Source organism: Saccostrea echinata, unplaced genomic scaffold, assembly GCF_033153115.1.
Source record: "Saccostrea echinata isolate AGI-Se365-2 ecotype Australia unplaced genomic scaffold, CSIRO_AGI_Sech_v1 ptg000057l, whole genome shotgun sequence".
In the NCBI taxonomy this organism is placed as follows: Eukaryota; Metazoa; Mollusca; class Bivalvia; order Ostreida; family Ostreidae; genus Saccostrea; species Saccostrea echinata.
Window position 1 is genome coordinate 8,409,725 of NW_026889806.1, and position 17,847 is coordinate 8,427,571.

Sequence of the window (17,847 nt, forward strand, 5' to 3'; positions counted from 1 at the left end):
TTTGTCTGCATTGAACAAATTATCATAAAATGCATGAAACTGACAATGAATGTCATGACTTCAAAGAATAAAAGTCGGCAAAACTCAACAAAGAATGATGACTATCAATTAGCCTGATTAGATTTCCAATGAATGATTTATCTCTGAGCAACAATTTCTCATTTATTCTTATTATTTTTTTAAATATGTTTTTTCAACCCTTTTATGAGATTTGGTAGGAAAAAATATAAAAAAAACTTGTTCATGAATAAATGACAAACCTGAAGGTGGGAAAGAAAATGTGTGTCCTATACCAATGTTTTCTTACACAACATTAGTGTTAGTGAGCTGCAATGTGAATATGATGGGAATTGTCAAGGTTTACTCCTTCATATTATCTTCCGGCATACTCTTTTGTAACACGTTGTGCTTCAAGAGGCCTGTGATAGGATTAGTTGTAAACCCATATTTTTATGTTGAAAAATCCAAGTATGGACCTTTTTAGCCTCTTGAGATAGGCCATTTAAACTTTAAAAGAAACAGAGTTTGGTACTGATATGATATATGTTCATAAGGTTTATTGTAAGACCTTTGTCCAAGAGAAAGCTTACATTTTTCTATAATTTTTAAAATCCCATCCAGAAACCAAGAATTTGGATAGCAATACCCATTATAATATTTCATAAAAATCTTATAAAGATATATATCTGGCTCAATTACATTAATGTGATTCTCATCCTATTTACATCTAAAAATAATATTTATAGCCCCAGAAGCATTGTGCTACAACATTTTCAAGAAGTGCTGTTAACTGAATGTGGAAACTAAAACTTAAAAGAAATTTTGAAATTCAGAAATTTTTCTAAAAATAACCCAAATCAGAATGTACGATTTCTCAATATTTTTTACTCTCCCAACCCAAAGTCACCTATTATTGATATTTCCTGCGTTTTATCCATATGCTCCACTTACCCAAAAGCCTTTCAAGCTTTGCTAAGTCGAGCAGAACCCTGCAACTGTACATTATACAAGTGACTTTGGAGCTACATATTACAGACAATGTAGCTGCATACACGTTTTATTAAGGCAGTATGTACTTGCTTAAGTAGTTGACATGAAGGCAAAATGTTCACTCTGGTACAGGGAGGCCCGTGATAAGAATATACTTATGCCGGTTATTCATTTATAGAATGTGTATAGGTGTTTTACGCAAAATCTTTTGTTGCATATATTCGTACTTGTTCTTGGACAGTTGGCTAGAGTATTCGTATGGCTTTTGTGTTATATTGATAGAGCTGAACGAGGGCTGTCCAAAAAGTTCGGAGACAATGCGTTTTCATCATATTCAATGTTTTAATGATAACGTCTTGAATAAGAGATTTAGTATTTTCATCACGTACCGATTATCTTCCACCACTTGCGAAGTATCCAAAATAAAACACACCAGCACCACAAAAGTTTATTTACGCCCCATTCATTAGTTACCCTATTTTTTATTCATTTGAAATAGAATTTATTCAAAAACTTTTAGATTGGAAGAAGAAAAGTCTTGTTGTGGCCTTCAACTCGATTGGGGTATCTAGGACAAATTACCAATTAATAATACAGTTACTTCCATTCATATGTCGACTCGATGTACCCCAGTGAACTTGAAATTAAAGATCACAAAGTCTAACACATCATTTTCTTATTTCGATACTTTACTAGAAAAAGGCTTTAAAGGACTTATCGCATGTTTCTAAATTATTTGAAATTAAAAGCGTATTACGTTCCTTATGTCCACAATTTATAAATTCTGTGTTTTTACTGTGAATAAATCGCGATAATTAACCAATTATTGACTCAAATGAAAACCCCTAAATTAAAAATCTAAGTTAATTAGATAGCAATCACGTGACCCTGTGACGTCAAAGACGACAATGGCTGATCAGCTCTTCATTAATCTTACTAAAATATACACGATACAACCTGAATTTTCTGCGTTGTGGACGACCAAATCACTTATTTTATTGATATAAAATTGAAAATTCAACCTTATATGTTAGAAATGTCAGCAAGAAAAAATCTGTTAACATTGTAAAAATAGCAGCGACGATAGCGAGGGAGACTCAGCGAAGACGAAGAAACTTGCCATAACAATGCAATTTGATTTGTCATCTTATCACATGTATTAACTCATTTGATTCACAAATTAAACATTACTTTGTTATTCTTCGTTTTGTATATAATATTAATTTATGCAAGTCTTCATATGTTTTTAAAGGATGGCGATCTTGAAAAATAATATCCTGATCACGAAACATTGCCGTAATTAGAGCTACAGATTCTAAATGTTTTGAATAAGAAACGAAAATATTTTAAAAGCCTTATACCTTAGAACTAATTAATGTTTCTATAGTTATTGAAAAGCAAATAAGGAATTAATTTTTTCAGCATTTTTCGTAATTTAGCGGCATTTGTCATTGATAACTCCATTAATAGTTTGCATATTCTCATCTCTCTATCACCGAATTGTCGCCTATGACGTCAGAGCAGTATTTCGCCGAAATCCGACTGAAATATGCATATTGCCATATTTGAATTTCAACTCTCAATATCTCTTAAAATATGCTTTCAACAACGTTTATTGTATTCAGTATTTCAATAAATAAGGTTATAGATAATATTTTTCATAAAATTACGATTTTTGAAAGATCATGCGATAAGTCCTTTAATGGAATCTAACAACAAACTTTATGATATACGTGATGACTTTTAGGGCTGTGTATTGAGCAAAAAATATGATACGATACAATAGAATAATTTATAATGCGATATCCGATATATTGGATTCTTTAACAAATCTATCAAAAAGGTCTTATAAATCATTTAATGTATGAATTTTATAAAAACTAATTGTTATATAACCCATTTCGAAGGTCTTGTCTCACTATCTCTACAAATAACACTTCAAATTCAAACTTTTAACGACTGTAAAAACAACATGTTAAAATAAAGTTGTCTATGTAATTTATAATATTTATCTAAGATGTGGTATATCCATAATGATTATATCATTATTGACCAATTTTGATTTATAACAGTGAAAATATAACCTTTGGTGATTGAAATTCCCAACTTTTTCACAGAATTATGAGAAAATTTGCCTGTCCGATACGTATTGGAAGTTATTTTTTCGATACGATATATTCTTTTAAAATATCGATACGTATCGATATATTGATACAGCCCTAATGACTTTAACTTTTCTATCGTCAGGTTCCCTTAATTATATAGCAATATACCGTTATCATCTGCCTATGGTGTTTATGCCTCCCATTTGATTCGATACACAAGAGCATGCTGTACATATGAACAATTTCTAAAAGGAGGCAAGCTTTTAACAAAGAAGTTGAGGAAACAAGGATATCAACAGTCTCGTTTGAAGTCATCATTTCGCAAATTTTATGGTCGGTATAATGACATTGTCAGCAAAAAAAAATATCGTTGGATCAAATTTGACTGACTCTTTTCATAATAATTATAAAGCCATTATTTATAAATCGAAATATCACGGACTTTTCCGTTTTCACGACCATAACAAAGGAGCACGCGGCGGATGTGACCAGCCGACAGGGGATGCTCACTTCTCCATGGCACCTGATCCCGCCCCTGATGTTTTTGGAAGTCCATGTTTGCTCTGCTCCCAATTTTGTATTGTTTAAATGGACTTTGAGCTTGAGTACTGTTTGTTAGCTCCATATCTTATTATTGATAAAATTGAACTGAAGTTACTCTTTTTCACATTTTGTTTGTTATTTAACAAAGATATCTGTTGTTTTCTCCGAAATATTTGAAAAGATATTTTTGTATGATTCCGTATGAAATGAAAATATTCACTGTGTAACTTTCTTTCATGGTTAACCCTGTAAAAGATTGAACCTATGACGATGACTTTTTTTACCTCGAAGCTGTGAAGAATATTTTGAACTACTCTCTACCAAGGATAATCGAATCGTAATAATAATAATAATAATCAATTATGAAAACGGGTATAACAAACAGTTATCTATCTAAAACAAACTCTCAAAACAATACAAATATGTGAATAGGGCACATAAAACACAGGTCGACCTCGTGAATTCCAGAGGTGGGATCAGGTGCCTAGGAGGAGTTAGCATTCCCTAATGACCGGTCACACCCGCCATGAGCCCTATGTATTGATCAGGTGGACGGCACACTCCATAGTCAAATTTAGTGTTTAACAATTTGTATGAAACACGTCAGCCAAAATACGACGCAATAATAGATTAAATTTGCTAACAAGGTCATTATAATAACCATATAATTTTTGAAATGCTGATCTTAAACGCGGTTGTCGAAATCCCTGTAACACCAAATTATCTCTCAGTGACCTGACTAGGTTTAAAAATTGATCATAGAGCATGCTGTTCAATATGTAGGAACACGTGAACACCATATGAAGATGATAGTGGAGTATAACTACATAGATAAGGGAAATTGACGATGGAAAAGCTGAAGTCATCTCGTTTGTCATACAAGTTAGTTGCTGGATGACCCTAATCGTGTATAGTCAGTATGGTTTTGATATATTGAAAGTCTAGTCTTTCATACATTACAGTATTCAGATGGATTAAGAAATTCATAAGAGGAAAAGAAGAGTTTAATGATTGCAATCGAACTGGTTCAAGACCTTGAAACTCTGTCAGAATGAATAAAGCCTTAGGTGTATAAAGAATCGCATTAAAATATTAAGGGACAAAAGAGAACTTTGTATAATCCTTCCGTTATCAGTATACAAGAAGTGATAAATGAATTACAAAAAATGCATGGAAAATAAGTTTTGTTTCTAGCTGACAAAACTGTAACCACTATGGTCTTTGTTCGTACTGCTCATTATTTCGACTCCTTGTAAAAGACTCGGTTTTAATTCCATTTTTCGTAATCCAACCTATACTCACTCAGAGTTTCCTTTCAAAAAATGAAATTCTTAAAAACCACCTTTCAGTTTTAAGTACTTTTAACATTCCAGTTAATATGAGTTTGATTTACCGCGCCTATACTGAATTGCAAAAACTTCATAAATAAAAAGGGTCCAGTAAATGTTCAACCAAGCCCCTATCCTTTTTCCTTACCAAACTATTAACTGCTTGAAAGATTACCAAACTATTAACTGCTTGAAAGATTACCAAACTATTAACTGCTTGAAAGAGTTACCTCAGGCATATTGTGTAACTATATATTTAAGTAAAACAAATGTAGATTTTAAAACCTCCAAGCAACTGTTAAAATAAATTAAAATCTGGGAAAAAAAATTCAAACATGAAGTATGAACGAACAGTAATCAAGCTCAGTAGGAGCAGAACAAACACGGACTTCTTGAACCATCAGAGGTGGGATCAGGTGCAATGGGATTTATGGATTTATATGGGATTCCGAAACTTCATAAAATCCTTACAAAGATACATAGCGGGTTCCAGTAAATGCTCTACCAAGCTTCTTTCTTTACTCCTCACTAAAATATTAATAGCAATGAAGGAGAAGCTTCAGGAATATGTGCAACAATTTATTCGAGAAAGGTGTAAATCAGATGTGGATACTTAAAAACTCTAAGGAACTTTTCAGAAAATTTGAAATCAAAAAATTTTACCAACATCAGTAACATCAAAACGTACGACTTTTCAACACTTTATACCACTATTCCCCACGATAAGTTAAAACCCAGGCTTTTTGACATCATAGACAGCTGCTTTTTCAATAAAAATGGAACTCGTAAATTTACTTACCTTGTCATTGGTCATTTGCAAAATTATTTTGTTAAAAAACATTCTGATTGTACACACAGGTACTCTGAAGTTGATAATTAAAAAGATGCTTGAGTCTCTGACTGACAATATGTGGTTATTGGAGACAAGGTCTTCCAACAATCTGTTGGCATTCCCATAGGTACTAATTGCGACCCGTTCTTATCAGACCTATTTTTGCATTCATATGAAGCAGAATTCATTCAAAATCTTGTACATGAGAAAAAGAAATCTCTTGCTGTGACCTTCAACTCGACATTTAGATATATCGACGACGTATTCTCAATTAACAATAGTTATCATAAGTCGACACGATATATCCCAGTGAACATGAAATAAAAGCTACCGCAGAGTCTGACACATCTGTTTCATATTTGGATATTTTACTAGAAAAAGACGTTAATGGTAATCTAACAACAAAGCTTTATGATAAACATGATGGCTTTAACTTTTCAATCGTCAACTTCCTTTACTTATGAAGCTATAAAATACGTATGTACAATTTCTAAAACGAGGTAAATTATTGACAAACAAGTTGATGAAACAAGAATATCAGGAGTCTCGTTTAGAGTCTTCATTTCGTAAGTTCTATGGTCGATACCATGACCTTGTCAGCAAATACAATTTATCATTGAGTCAAATGCTGACTGACGTTTTCATACTTATTGTTAGGCCATTTTTTACAAACTGAATTGTCTACGGATTTTACCGTTATTTCTCGACCATGACAAGGGGTACACGGCGGGTGTGACCGGGCGGCAGGGGATGCTCACTGCTCCATGGCACCTGATCCCACCTCTGATGTTTTTGAGGTCCGTGTTTGCTCTGCTCCTATTTTGTATTGTTTAATGGACTTTTGAGCTTGAATACTGTTCGTTATCTCCATAAATTTCATACCCTTATCACCTGCAAAGGGGGTGTATATCTCTCAGTTGATTCGATGCGCAAGAGCATGCTCTACGTATGATGAACGATTTCTTAAACGAGTAAATTATTGATTAACAAGTTAATGAAACAAAAGAATCAACAATCTCGTTTAAAGTCATCATTTTGTAAATTCTATGATCGATATAATGGCATTGTCAGCAAATGCAATCTATCACTAAGTCATATGCTGACTGACGTTTTTCATACAAATTGTTAGGCTATTATTTACACACTGAATTTTTGACGGATTTTTCCGTTATTTCCCGATTATGACAAGGAGCACACGGCGGGTGTGACCGGTCGGCAGGGGATGCTCACTCCTCCATGGCACCTTATCCACCTCTGATGTTTTTGAAGGTCCATGTTTGCTCTGCTCCCGCTTTGTATTGTTTTAATGGACTTCGAGCTTGAATGCTGTTCGTTATCTCCATACTTCTGTTAAAAATCATTCTGATTCTATAAGTACACTAAATTGTTCATTTCAAATATGCTGGATTCGTCCTTGACAATATTTCTGTAATCTTCGGAGACAAGATCTTCTAGCGATCGTATTTTCTGTGTCTGCTAAATGATAGAGTAAAACAGAGAATAGAAAGTGAAGAACGGATAAAAAAGTAGTCTGGCTTAAACAAATATTTTAATATTATTTATCAATTTATAAAATTGGGAATGACATTTCAATTTAACTTATAATTGAGATGAAAATTTGATTGCAGGTCATAGCAGTAAGTGATCCAACAGAATTACGTTATTCCATAAAAAAGGCACATAAATTCCTTAAATTAACTTTCAGTTTATGTAGGCAAGGAGCCGAAATAAGAGCTGTTTGGCCGATATATCGAATGTCATTGTTGACATTTTTATAATTATAACAAAGACAGTAATTCATACAAAAATGACAGTTTTATCAAACATCAAAATCTATGAATGCAAAATTATAAAAATTAAAACACTGTGTAATAGTACCATGTGATAAGGCATTATTTTAAGTTGTGAGCTTCTTTTGAATTTTGCAACTTTAAAAAATTAAAGCTCTGGTTCATTAATTAAGACGCCGATAAATAGCAATTTTAACACAAGTTATAATAAACATGCCTCAAGACCATAAACTGAGAAGAGGCTTAAGTCAAAATTTCAAACCAATAAAACTTTTAAAAATAATTTTGATAATGAAACAAAATTTTCATCATACGTTTGAATTTAAATGTTTTACAAAATTGCAAATTTTTAAGCAAATATGTTGAATAAAACTCAGGCTGTTAAAAATAATAATTTTGACTTAAGTCTATTCTCAGTTTATGGTCTTGGGGCCAGGACAGTTCTTGAAGTTCGTACATACATATCAAAACATAGACCAAAATGCTTTGCTGAAAAAGCTATTTGATATATAAATACTTTTTACAACAGTAATAGCTAATAAAACTGCTTAGTATGACCAAAGCCAGTCCTATAAGACCATAACACGTTATCAAGTGATAAAATGTGTAACGAAACACGATCACGTGACACCAGTTTTTAGGCTCATGAAGGGGTTGTTCAAAGTTTGGTTTCCAGGTTTTGTAAAACCATATATTTCCCATAACGAACCACACGGATAAAAATACGTTCAGTATAAATCCAGTGAATTTTGTGGTTCTGCGCATGACAGCGTCTTCTGTGTCAGCGTCATCTTCCTCGTCATCGCACGTGTCGCTGTTCCTTTTCTTTTGATTCCACAACATTAGGAGGACCTTAATCAGACCGAAGCTGCCACCTACCAACAGGTAGATTGGAATACGTGGCTCTATAGGACATTCATTACGGTATGTTGATCCTGAAACAATATGTTGGTAATAGATCATTCTGTTTGCTATTTAAAGCTTTAGACAGACCACACATTGAATATGCTAGTAGTGTACGGTCATCTTAAAAAAAGAAGGACATTGAAGCCATAGAGAAGGTCCAAAGAAGAGCAACTAGAACGCTGCCACAGTTGAAAAAATTGAATTATGAAGAACGATTGAAGATTCTTAAACTACCAACATTGAAAATCCGGCGTATGAGAGGGGATGTGATTGAAGTATTTAAAATTATCACTGGAGTATATGATAAAAAAAAGTTACATCTAATTTATTTCAATTAAATGATACACATATCACTGGAGTAAACAGCCTTAAAGTAGTGAAACATAGATGTAACAGATGTGAGAAAATACAGCTTTACAAATAGATTAGATGAATTGTGGAATGCCTTGCCAGACGCTGTCATATAAGCAAAAACTGTACATCAATTTGAAAACAGACAAATACTGGGAACATCACTCACTCAAATACGATTTTACACAGGAGTATGGACCTTATACCAGAAAAGACTAGTGAAAAAATACCACGATGAAGAAAAGCTGCTTATAGAGCACCAAAAGGTGCTGCAGGCAGAATCAACATAAGGTAAGGTAAAACAAGCATATTAACATTGAAAACAAGCAAAAATTTAGCTGATAAATTTGTATGTCTGTCCATTAAATATTCCACCAATTGAAAACTTTCAAATATGTATAACAAGTGAAATTATATTCTTCATCTTTTCTTACATTTTACAGGTAAAAAATCATTATATAGTATTTGAAATAAAAAGCCGTTGAGCTACCTGGTCTCCTAAACATTAGCTTACCTACGGCTATCATGGACATCGGTAAAGCTGTGAGCATCAATAAGAATACTGTACTCAGAACTAGAACGTAGAAGAAAACAACACATCAAAATTACAGAGGAAATATCCGAAAAAAACAGTTACTTAAATTATAAATTGTAATCAAAGTAAAAACAAGAAATGCTTGTGAAACACTGATGCCCCGCCCCCATATGACAGCTTATGGCGAAGGTTAAAGTTTCTCAAATACAAGTCAAACTCCAAGATCAAGCGATCAAAAATGTTGTAACCCAAAGAAAGGAATTAAGTTAATGGATATACCTGGTAAATATCAAAGCCCAAGCACCAACCATTCAAAAGTTTATGGTCAAGGTTAATGTTTTCTAAGAGTGTGTCAAACTCTAAGGTCACGGTCAAAGGGTCAAAATTAATGGTACGCAGGGCCGGGAAACCTTGTCATAAGAAATACACAAGCAAAATATAAAAGCCCTAGCACTAACTATTCAAATGTAATGGCATAGGTCAAAGTCAAAAGTTCAAAACTGTTGGTATTCAAATAAAGGTCTTGTCACAAGGAATACACCTGTGAAACACGAAAGCCTAGTACTAGGTGTTTAAAAGTTATTGCCAAAATTTTTAAAAGTGGGTAAAACTCTAAGGTCAAGGTAAAATGGTCAAAAAATATTCACACCCATGGAAAGTTCTTGTCGGGATAAATATACATGTGAAATATGAAAGCCCTAGCACCAACTGTTCAAAAGTTATGCCAAGGATAAAGTTGGGTAATTTTTTTGCAAAAGTGGGTCAAACTCCAAGGTAAAGGTCAATAAGTCAAATATGTTGATACTCAGAGGAAAGTCTTGTCACAAGGAGTACACATGTGAAATATTAAAGCAATAGCTCCAACCAATCAAAAGTTTTTGGAAAGGTTAAACAAATTGCGGAAAAACAGACAGACAGCTAGACAGACAGACAGACAGAGGGAAGGACGGACGGACAGACAGGGCAAAAAACTATATATCTCCGAATCGTCGATTACGGGGACATAAAAAAGGGCTTAGAACCAGACAGAAGAAGAAGAAGAAAAAGTGTTTTTAAATATCATGGTAGAAATCCCTTAAACTTTAAGTGGCCACTTAAATGACCAATAAAAATAATATTCTGACTTCCGTTGTTCAGTGCTTCCCCCCCCCCCCCCTAAACCCCCCTTCCCCAAATTATTAGGTGCTCGGAGAATCATTCTTTGAAACGATTTTAAAATAATAATCGTTTTAGCACAATCGATGACTGAAGGAAGTTTCCGTTTCATTTTCTCTTACTTGTGCTCCACAGAACCCGGTACGTCCTTGACAGGAAGTCGACGATCCCCTCACAGTCTGAGGTGTTCTCCTGGATCTGAGACAGAACACTGCCGTAGGAGGACGAATCACCCTGAGAAGTGGCAGTAAGGCGACTGGAACTCTTGTACACTGTCCTTTCGTCGTCCAGTGACTGAAAATTTAATATGCGAGATTGTGAATTTGTGACTAAAAGTTAAGTACATTTGGCTGATTTATTGATTGTATGTTGCTTTACGTCCCATGCATTCGAGAATTTTTTTCACTCATATTGAGACGTCATCATATACACCGATGGAGGGCTTCAAATTTAGATCTATTCTCGGCACTCGAGGTCATTGAGCGGAGAGGGCTCTTGCCAACACCTACCGTGACCTCGAACCTCGGTTTTAATATGGAATCATTCGAAAGACCTCTGACTTTCACTTTTCGTACCGGACGCTTGGCGAAGAAACAGTCAATGCCTATTTTATTACGTGTAATGTTTGACGCAGCGACCGAGAGTCGAATCCGTGCCTCCTGATCTTGAAACGAAAGCCCTACCAATATAGGCTACCATGGCAATTACAAGAGACTTAAAAGTTAAATACCATTGATTAAAAATTGAGTACCAGTAACTGAGATTTAAATATAACTTATTAAAATTATATTTCATTGTACATAAAATCCAGTGTCCAAAACTTACTATAATGTACACAATACTTTCATCAGTGTCTGTAAGTAAATGACATTGTACATTGTCTTATCGTCATACAGTGTGTCTCAATCATTGTAGAGATCCAAATAATCACCCAGTGTCTAAACGTGACTGTCATTAATGACGCCATCCAGTTACTACAAGTAAATATTATTGTATCACTGTCGTCATCCATTGTTCAAAATAATTATCACTGTACATTATAGTTTTATCCAGTGTTTAATAGTGCATATTACTATATGGTATATACATCTGTTGTACATACATTTGTAGTCCTATAATCATTCCGCGTTTGACGTTTCATCTTTGATGATAAATTATATTCTCATCACCTTTTACAGAAATATGAAAAATTGCTGGTAGATAGTATTGTGTGACATTTAGTTATAGAGATTTGTTATGTTTTTTTCCCACTCGTTAGTGTTCTTTTTTTCAAAAGATAACATTGGTCATTGATTGGTTCTAGGTGTTAAGCTTGCTAATGAAAACTTGACAGCAGATGGGGCCCCTTTGTTCTGGACTACTTCAATAGGAATCTCTTCTAATGTCTCTAAGAACGAACCTCTTCATGTTCATATTCATTCATTGTCAGCCTGATGAAAACATATGTACTTTACAATAAAGGCAAGTACCCTTTCTCGGATGAAAATTGTTTCACAAGTAAGTGGGTGGATTCCTACGCGAGACCAAATAATGATGACATGCGTGTATGTTGTAGTTGTGCTTTACGTGAATAGAAACGACGGTCATCATATTAAGATTAAAAAACTTATGAGTTAAATATACGGAAGCATATACGTGAATGTACTATAATGAAAGATTTTGATTCAACAAGAAAATACATATACATGTATTCAAGTAATATCGATGAACCTACCTTTTTAATAACTAAAGAAATGAGGTTTTGTTTTAGCATTGAACGCACAGTGATTTGCGATATCGACAAATCATTGTGAAACTGTTAACATTATTTCATAAACCCCAAAATATCACCATTGATATTTCTTGAAATAACATTTTTAAAACGATCAAAAATATTATATGGACGACATTAAATATTATGCACAAATAATTTATATTAATTGTGAACTAAAAATGACATAAGGCAAGGGTTCGCTATGTCTTAAAGTTAGTAAATATTATAAATATGGGGTAATTATATGAAAAGTCTTATTAAATAACGTAAGTGTATGATTTACTTCTTTGAAATAGCGGTTTCAACCAAACCCTATGTAAAAATGAATTTAGAAAATCCCACTCTTACTTGATATATATAATATATTTGACACCATAATACGTTAAACAAAACCTTTTTGTTCCTATGTAACAACATTTTTCCACAGAGTTGCTGTACATCTATTTGGTCACTAAAGCATCGAGTCAAATGAAACAGCCCTTAACTAGCCCGATTATTATCTCTCGCATAGTGATTGCATCACTAATTCATCCTTCATATAAATACTTATGCACATTTTAAAAACTAGATTGGCGTTATTTTGGGTTATTGTAAGACGTACGAATATTCCTACCTCGCAGCTCTGCTTTAGATTCAAACTGCTAACAACAGTGGGCTTTCTCCTGTTGTTCTTAGCAATGTTGGCAAGAGACCCATACCGGGTCCAAAAGGCACACATATTTTCCCCAAATATACCAGCAACACAAACTCTACTGTTTTCCTTAGTCACATTAGTTCTTCACAATGTTTCGCCCCCATGCGTGATATTTAGCACCCATTATCACTTTGTTAGCAAGAAATAATACTCATCCTTTTTCAAGAACATGTCGATGGGGTTTCAAATGTTTATTATGAATGAACTTCGGAAAAGGAGTCCTCTCATATTAAAAACAGAAATATATTGCCAATTACACTTTATTGAGAGGAAAAAACGAAGAATAAAGAAATCGTTATGAGGATTGGTCGAGAAACAGTGTTATGATGCTCATTTAAAATTTCATCTAGGAAGTACAAATTGTAATTTCTGTTTTCAATTCTAAACCATTAAGTTCTTGTCTTAGCTATATCAATATTTTTAATATCCAATAATTGGGTGTTCAACGGTGTCAAAATATTTATACATGTACTTTTTATCATGTCTTAGTGATGTCTTAGTGAATCATCCGTATATAAAAGTTATTCATTGATATTTGCTCCATTCCTAAAATTTATGTCCCCATAACGCAGATATTATTTTCAGTAAAAGGACTATCTTTAAAATTGACCTAAGAGCAAAGTTGCTGGCGGAGATAGAATGGTTAAAGAAAGATTTCACTGAGGCCCTTAGACGAAAAAAGAACTTAATTTCAGGTATCCAAAATCTTGCTTATTCTCCCAATGATATATTTGAACTACTGGTATAAAACATCACAGGACTATGTAATCCTGTAAACAAACGTGTTTCAAAACCATCAATAGTGAGATGATAATTTAAAAGTACAATATGATAAAGTAATTCATATAGCAATACAGAAATAATGAGTGATTACATATCTAGAAACCAGAAAGCTAAAACTTCCTCAAAACATTATAATTTGTAATTTACTGAATGACCAATCTGTCTACCTGTTCATCCTCCTGCTAATTTGAGTTTGCATGTCGAGAAAGTATTTCCCTAATTTAGCTAATGTTATGCTAGGCAAACTAGGATAAAGAGTGTGTCGTAAACTTTAACAAAGAACTATATTAAAATGTCAAGACTGATCTTGTGGAAAGTTCTTTTTAAGATAATTAAATTTCCTTCGTCCCAATATTACTCAAATTGCACTACTGTATACCGGCAAAATAAGTTGTGTAGCCTAGTAAAATGATAGGTAAAGGTAGAAATGGATATATTCTTTTCTGGGTGATTCTAATATCCAATTTTCCTTGGAAATCACTCAAAATTTGGCATTTGAAATTATTAATATTATCTATCTATTTTTCTTTAGTCCTTGGTCTCAGTGTGCACTTGGTTTGCATCAATTGAACTTGAAACAAAAAACAGAAAATTTCTTTGATAAACTGAAATGAAAAGCATTCACTCAAAATTACATGGAATAGTCTCAAGAAGTCCTAGATACTCCACTACCTAATATTCCAGTTCTTTTCCCTTAATCTGATTGTAATTTATATTGATGATGCAAGGGTATATACAATCTCGCTGGAAGTCAACATTTCGCGAATTCTATGGTCCTTACCATGACCTTGTTTGCAAATACAATTTATTGTTATTTCGAATGTTGCCTGAGTCTTTCAGGCATATTTTGATGCCCTTATTTTCACACTGAATTGACTACGGATTTCTCCGTTTACCCAATCATGACCAAGAGAGGGTGTGATCCAGGCTACAGGGGATGCTTACGCCTCCATGTCACCTGATCCCAACTCTAATGTTTTAGAGATCTCTTTGCTCAGTTCACAATTTGAATTTTTTCAATGGATCTTTGAGCATGATGACTGTTTTGTTATTATTTTGTTCATATTTCATTATAAAAAGCCATTAACTTTAAAGTTTGAGAATGATATTTTGCTATTTAAACAGAATATATAAATTGTATCTAGTCAGAAGGTTTATCGAATAAGATCAATTTCTTGAATAAAAACTCTAGATTAGCTGTTTTCCTGTATGTTAATGCCAAACAGATTGTTTACCTTTCACAGGAAAAGGTGAAGATAACGAATAGTGAAAAACTCATAAATCCAGTAATAAAACCAATTGTGAACAAAGCAAAAATATGGACCCCTGGAAACATCCGAGATGGGATCAGGTGTCTTGAAGTAGCAAACATCCCCTCTCGGCCGGTAACACCCACCGGGAGCCCTTAGATTGATCACAAGAATTGAGGAATCTGTGGTCAAATTTATATTAAAACAAAAGCTTAATATTTGGTGCTAAACATATGCCAAAATATGACCTAATCCAACGATTGCTTATATTTCTAAACACATCTGCTATTCTTCTTATGAAAACTAGAAAATGTGGAGGATAAAGAAAAGGCCGAAAATAAAACTAAGATTTCCTGTTTCTGTTAAAAACAATCATAATTTTTATACTTAACCTCACAAAAAACAAAAAGGGTCATTTTAATGAATTCCTTTTGAGGTTTTCCACGAAAGAATTCACCTTTTTTCGCAATAACTTAGATCCGTCTTTTTGATGTTTACATTTTATTATGATGAAAAAATCTAAATATGATGAACCTGTCATAATAGATAGTAAAATATGGTTCAGGCATTCCTTCTTGTCAAATAAATCATAATTTACCGTGAGATCAAAGGTCTGTTGTGGTCACCTAAAGTCAGCATTGCTTGACAAGTTTTATGGATGAAAATACTTCAAATGAAAAAAGGGGAAGATAACGAACAGTGATCGATCTCAAAAGATCTACAAACAAAACAAATCTGTGAACAGGGCATAAACACCGACCCCCCCAAAATTCCAGAGGTGGAATCAGGTGCCTAAGAGGAGTAAGTATTCCCTGTTAACCGGTCACACCCGCTGTGATCCCTATGGCTTAGGTAGAATGATCATTATGAAATAAAGCATTATAAAAGGTATAAGATCTGGTAAGAGAACACATTTTTTAAAAATAAATCAGAGGGTAACAACTATTTCATCTTTAGTCTCTAAAAACTACAATAGATTTCTGTTTTATCCGTAAAACATTTATATGGTACTCACTCTTCTGGATAAGGCTGCTTTAGTTTGCTGTAGGTCAAAGTAACGATGAGTGCTGAAGGACTCCACGACAGACGGGGCGGACAGACGATGAGGTGCACGGGAAGGAATTTGACCATGTGTTGCTGAGTAGGCAGGTGCAGAAGTTCTCCTTCCCCTCCCTCGGTGCTTCCTTATAATGGTGCCCCTTCTCATTCTTCTATGGTTTGTTAATGCTGTGGGGGGTACTGTCACGTGGTTTAGGCAGTGTTCGGTTTTGTTCTCATTTAAGCCATAGTGTGCCGTTTATTTTACAGTTCCTTGTGGTGAGTTCTTGGATACATTACTAGAATTTGTTACCCGTTAGATAGGTAGGTGTTTGTTCTCGTCACTACCAGCAAAAGAATTGTTGTTTAGCTCATTATCCTTTCTAGAATAGAATGTAAATTGTCACCGAGGGATCAATACACCTATGTCAGGTAATGAAAAGCTGATTTTCCTCAGCTTATATTGGATTTCTCAGATGTAGCAGCCTATGAACAAGTTACACGCAGTTTCTTTCCAGAAAAAGAGCATTTTTGTTATCATGAAATATAATCATACTGTTTAATGATATTAAATGTCTACTATTTTATAAACTAAAAAAATGTTTATTTCCTTCAATAAGATACATGACAATGCTAAATCATAGAAAACTGCATTACAAAAACCACATGTGATATGTTTACTTACTTACTTGATCCTCTTCACGCATTTTCACATAAGGCAGATAAGTTTAAGTTTTTGAATTTCAACAGAAAATAAACGATTTCTCTTTAAAATTATTTCATCCGAGAATCATGTGTACATTAGTTAGGAAGTTTTACTCAACATATTTTAAAGAACAGGAGCCAAATCACAATAATTCCTTATGCAATTTTAATGTGTACTTGAGTAAAAACTTTGCAATGTGTTGATAATTTAAAAAGTCTCGTCTACATCTCGTGAGAAGTCCACGTCTGAATTTTACAAAAAAATAGCTCAGTTACAATAATTTCTCACGTAACTTTTCTGTGCCCATTTGTGAAAAAATTGCAATGTATTTTCAATAAATAAAATTTCATTATCAGAAATAATACAGAATAATCTAACGCTTTCAAGGAAAAGAATTGGCATATAGTATTTCAAACTCTGAATGACCTTTGCTTTAACTTCTTTTTTTTTTGGGGGGGGGGGGTCATTTTGAAAGCTCCTTATAGTTTTAGCAGCAGACAACCTATGTGCATGATTATGATAAGTAGTTTGTTTTTACCATAGAAATGTACATGTATAATTCCTGTCACTTTCTTTCAGTATCAAGCTTCCATAGTAGGATCCATTTTCCCATATATCATCAGATAGCTTAGATTTGAATCTGTAATTATTGCCTTCGGGATAGGGTAGGACCACATTAATGAGTGAATTTTACACGGGAATTTTTCAGAAAAAAATCTTTAAAATTTCAATCCTTCTAGAACAACAGGACCACAATTAAAACCAGATTGTTACACAAGTACCCATAGAGAGCATAGATTCAAATTCATTCAAATAATTGCCCCTGGACATAAAAATAGATTCACAAAAAGCTATCTTATACTCACATGGAAGATATCGGAAAAAATCTTTAAAGATCCTTTTCCTCAAAAACGTCAACAGGAGTTCAACAACCACTCATATTAATATAGAAGCACCCCAATATGGTAAGACGGATTTTTTTAAATCATGTCTCTTTTGGCTAGGATGAGACTAAAATGGGTTTACAAAATTTTACATTGGAATATTTGCTGAGAGTAGCAAGGTAGGAGTAAAACATATTGATATGC

At 33.7% G+C, this 17,847-nt stretch overlaps 1 protein-coding gene across 1 annotated transcript; it reads right to left on the reverse strand.

Moving 5' to 3' along the window:
• Window positions 1-8,009: 8,009 nt before the first annotated feature.
• LOC133174278 (transmembrane protein 272-like) lies at window positions 8,010-16,222 on the reverse strand. Its single transcript, XM_061309363.1, has 4 exons — window positions 16,031-16,222; window positions 10,658-10,829; window positions 9,360-9,419; window positions 8,010-8,523 (listed from the first exon to the last, which is right to left on the reverse strand). Exons 1-4 carry the CDS (start codon window positions 16,220-16,222, stop codon window positions 8,087-8,089), a joined length of 861 nt encoding a protein of 286 aa, XP_061165347.1. The 3' UTR covers window positions 8,010-8,086.
• Window positions 16,223-17,847: the final 1,625 nt, after the last annotated feature.

What these genes read in the sequence shown, in the direction of transcription:
- LOC133174278 (XM_061309363.1), bottom strand. Translation starts at nt 16,222, where the DNA reads ATGAGAAGGGGCACCATTATAAGGAAGCACCGAGGGAGGGGAAGGAGA. An exon ending in AAGCAGCCTTATCCAGAAGA is followed by an intron (nt 10,830 to 16,030) that starts GTGAGTACCATA and finishes TTAAATTTTCAG; the next exon opens with TCACTGGACGACGAAAGGAC. An exon ending in GATGTCCATGATAGCCGTAG is followed by an intron (nt 8,524 to 9,359) that starts GTAAGCTAATGT and finishes ATATTGTTTCAG; the next exon opens with GATCAACATACCGTAATGAA.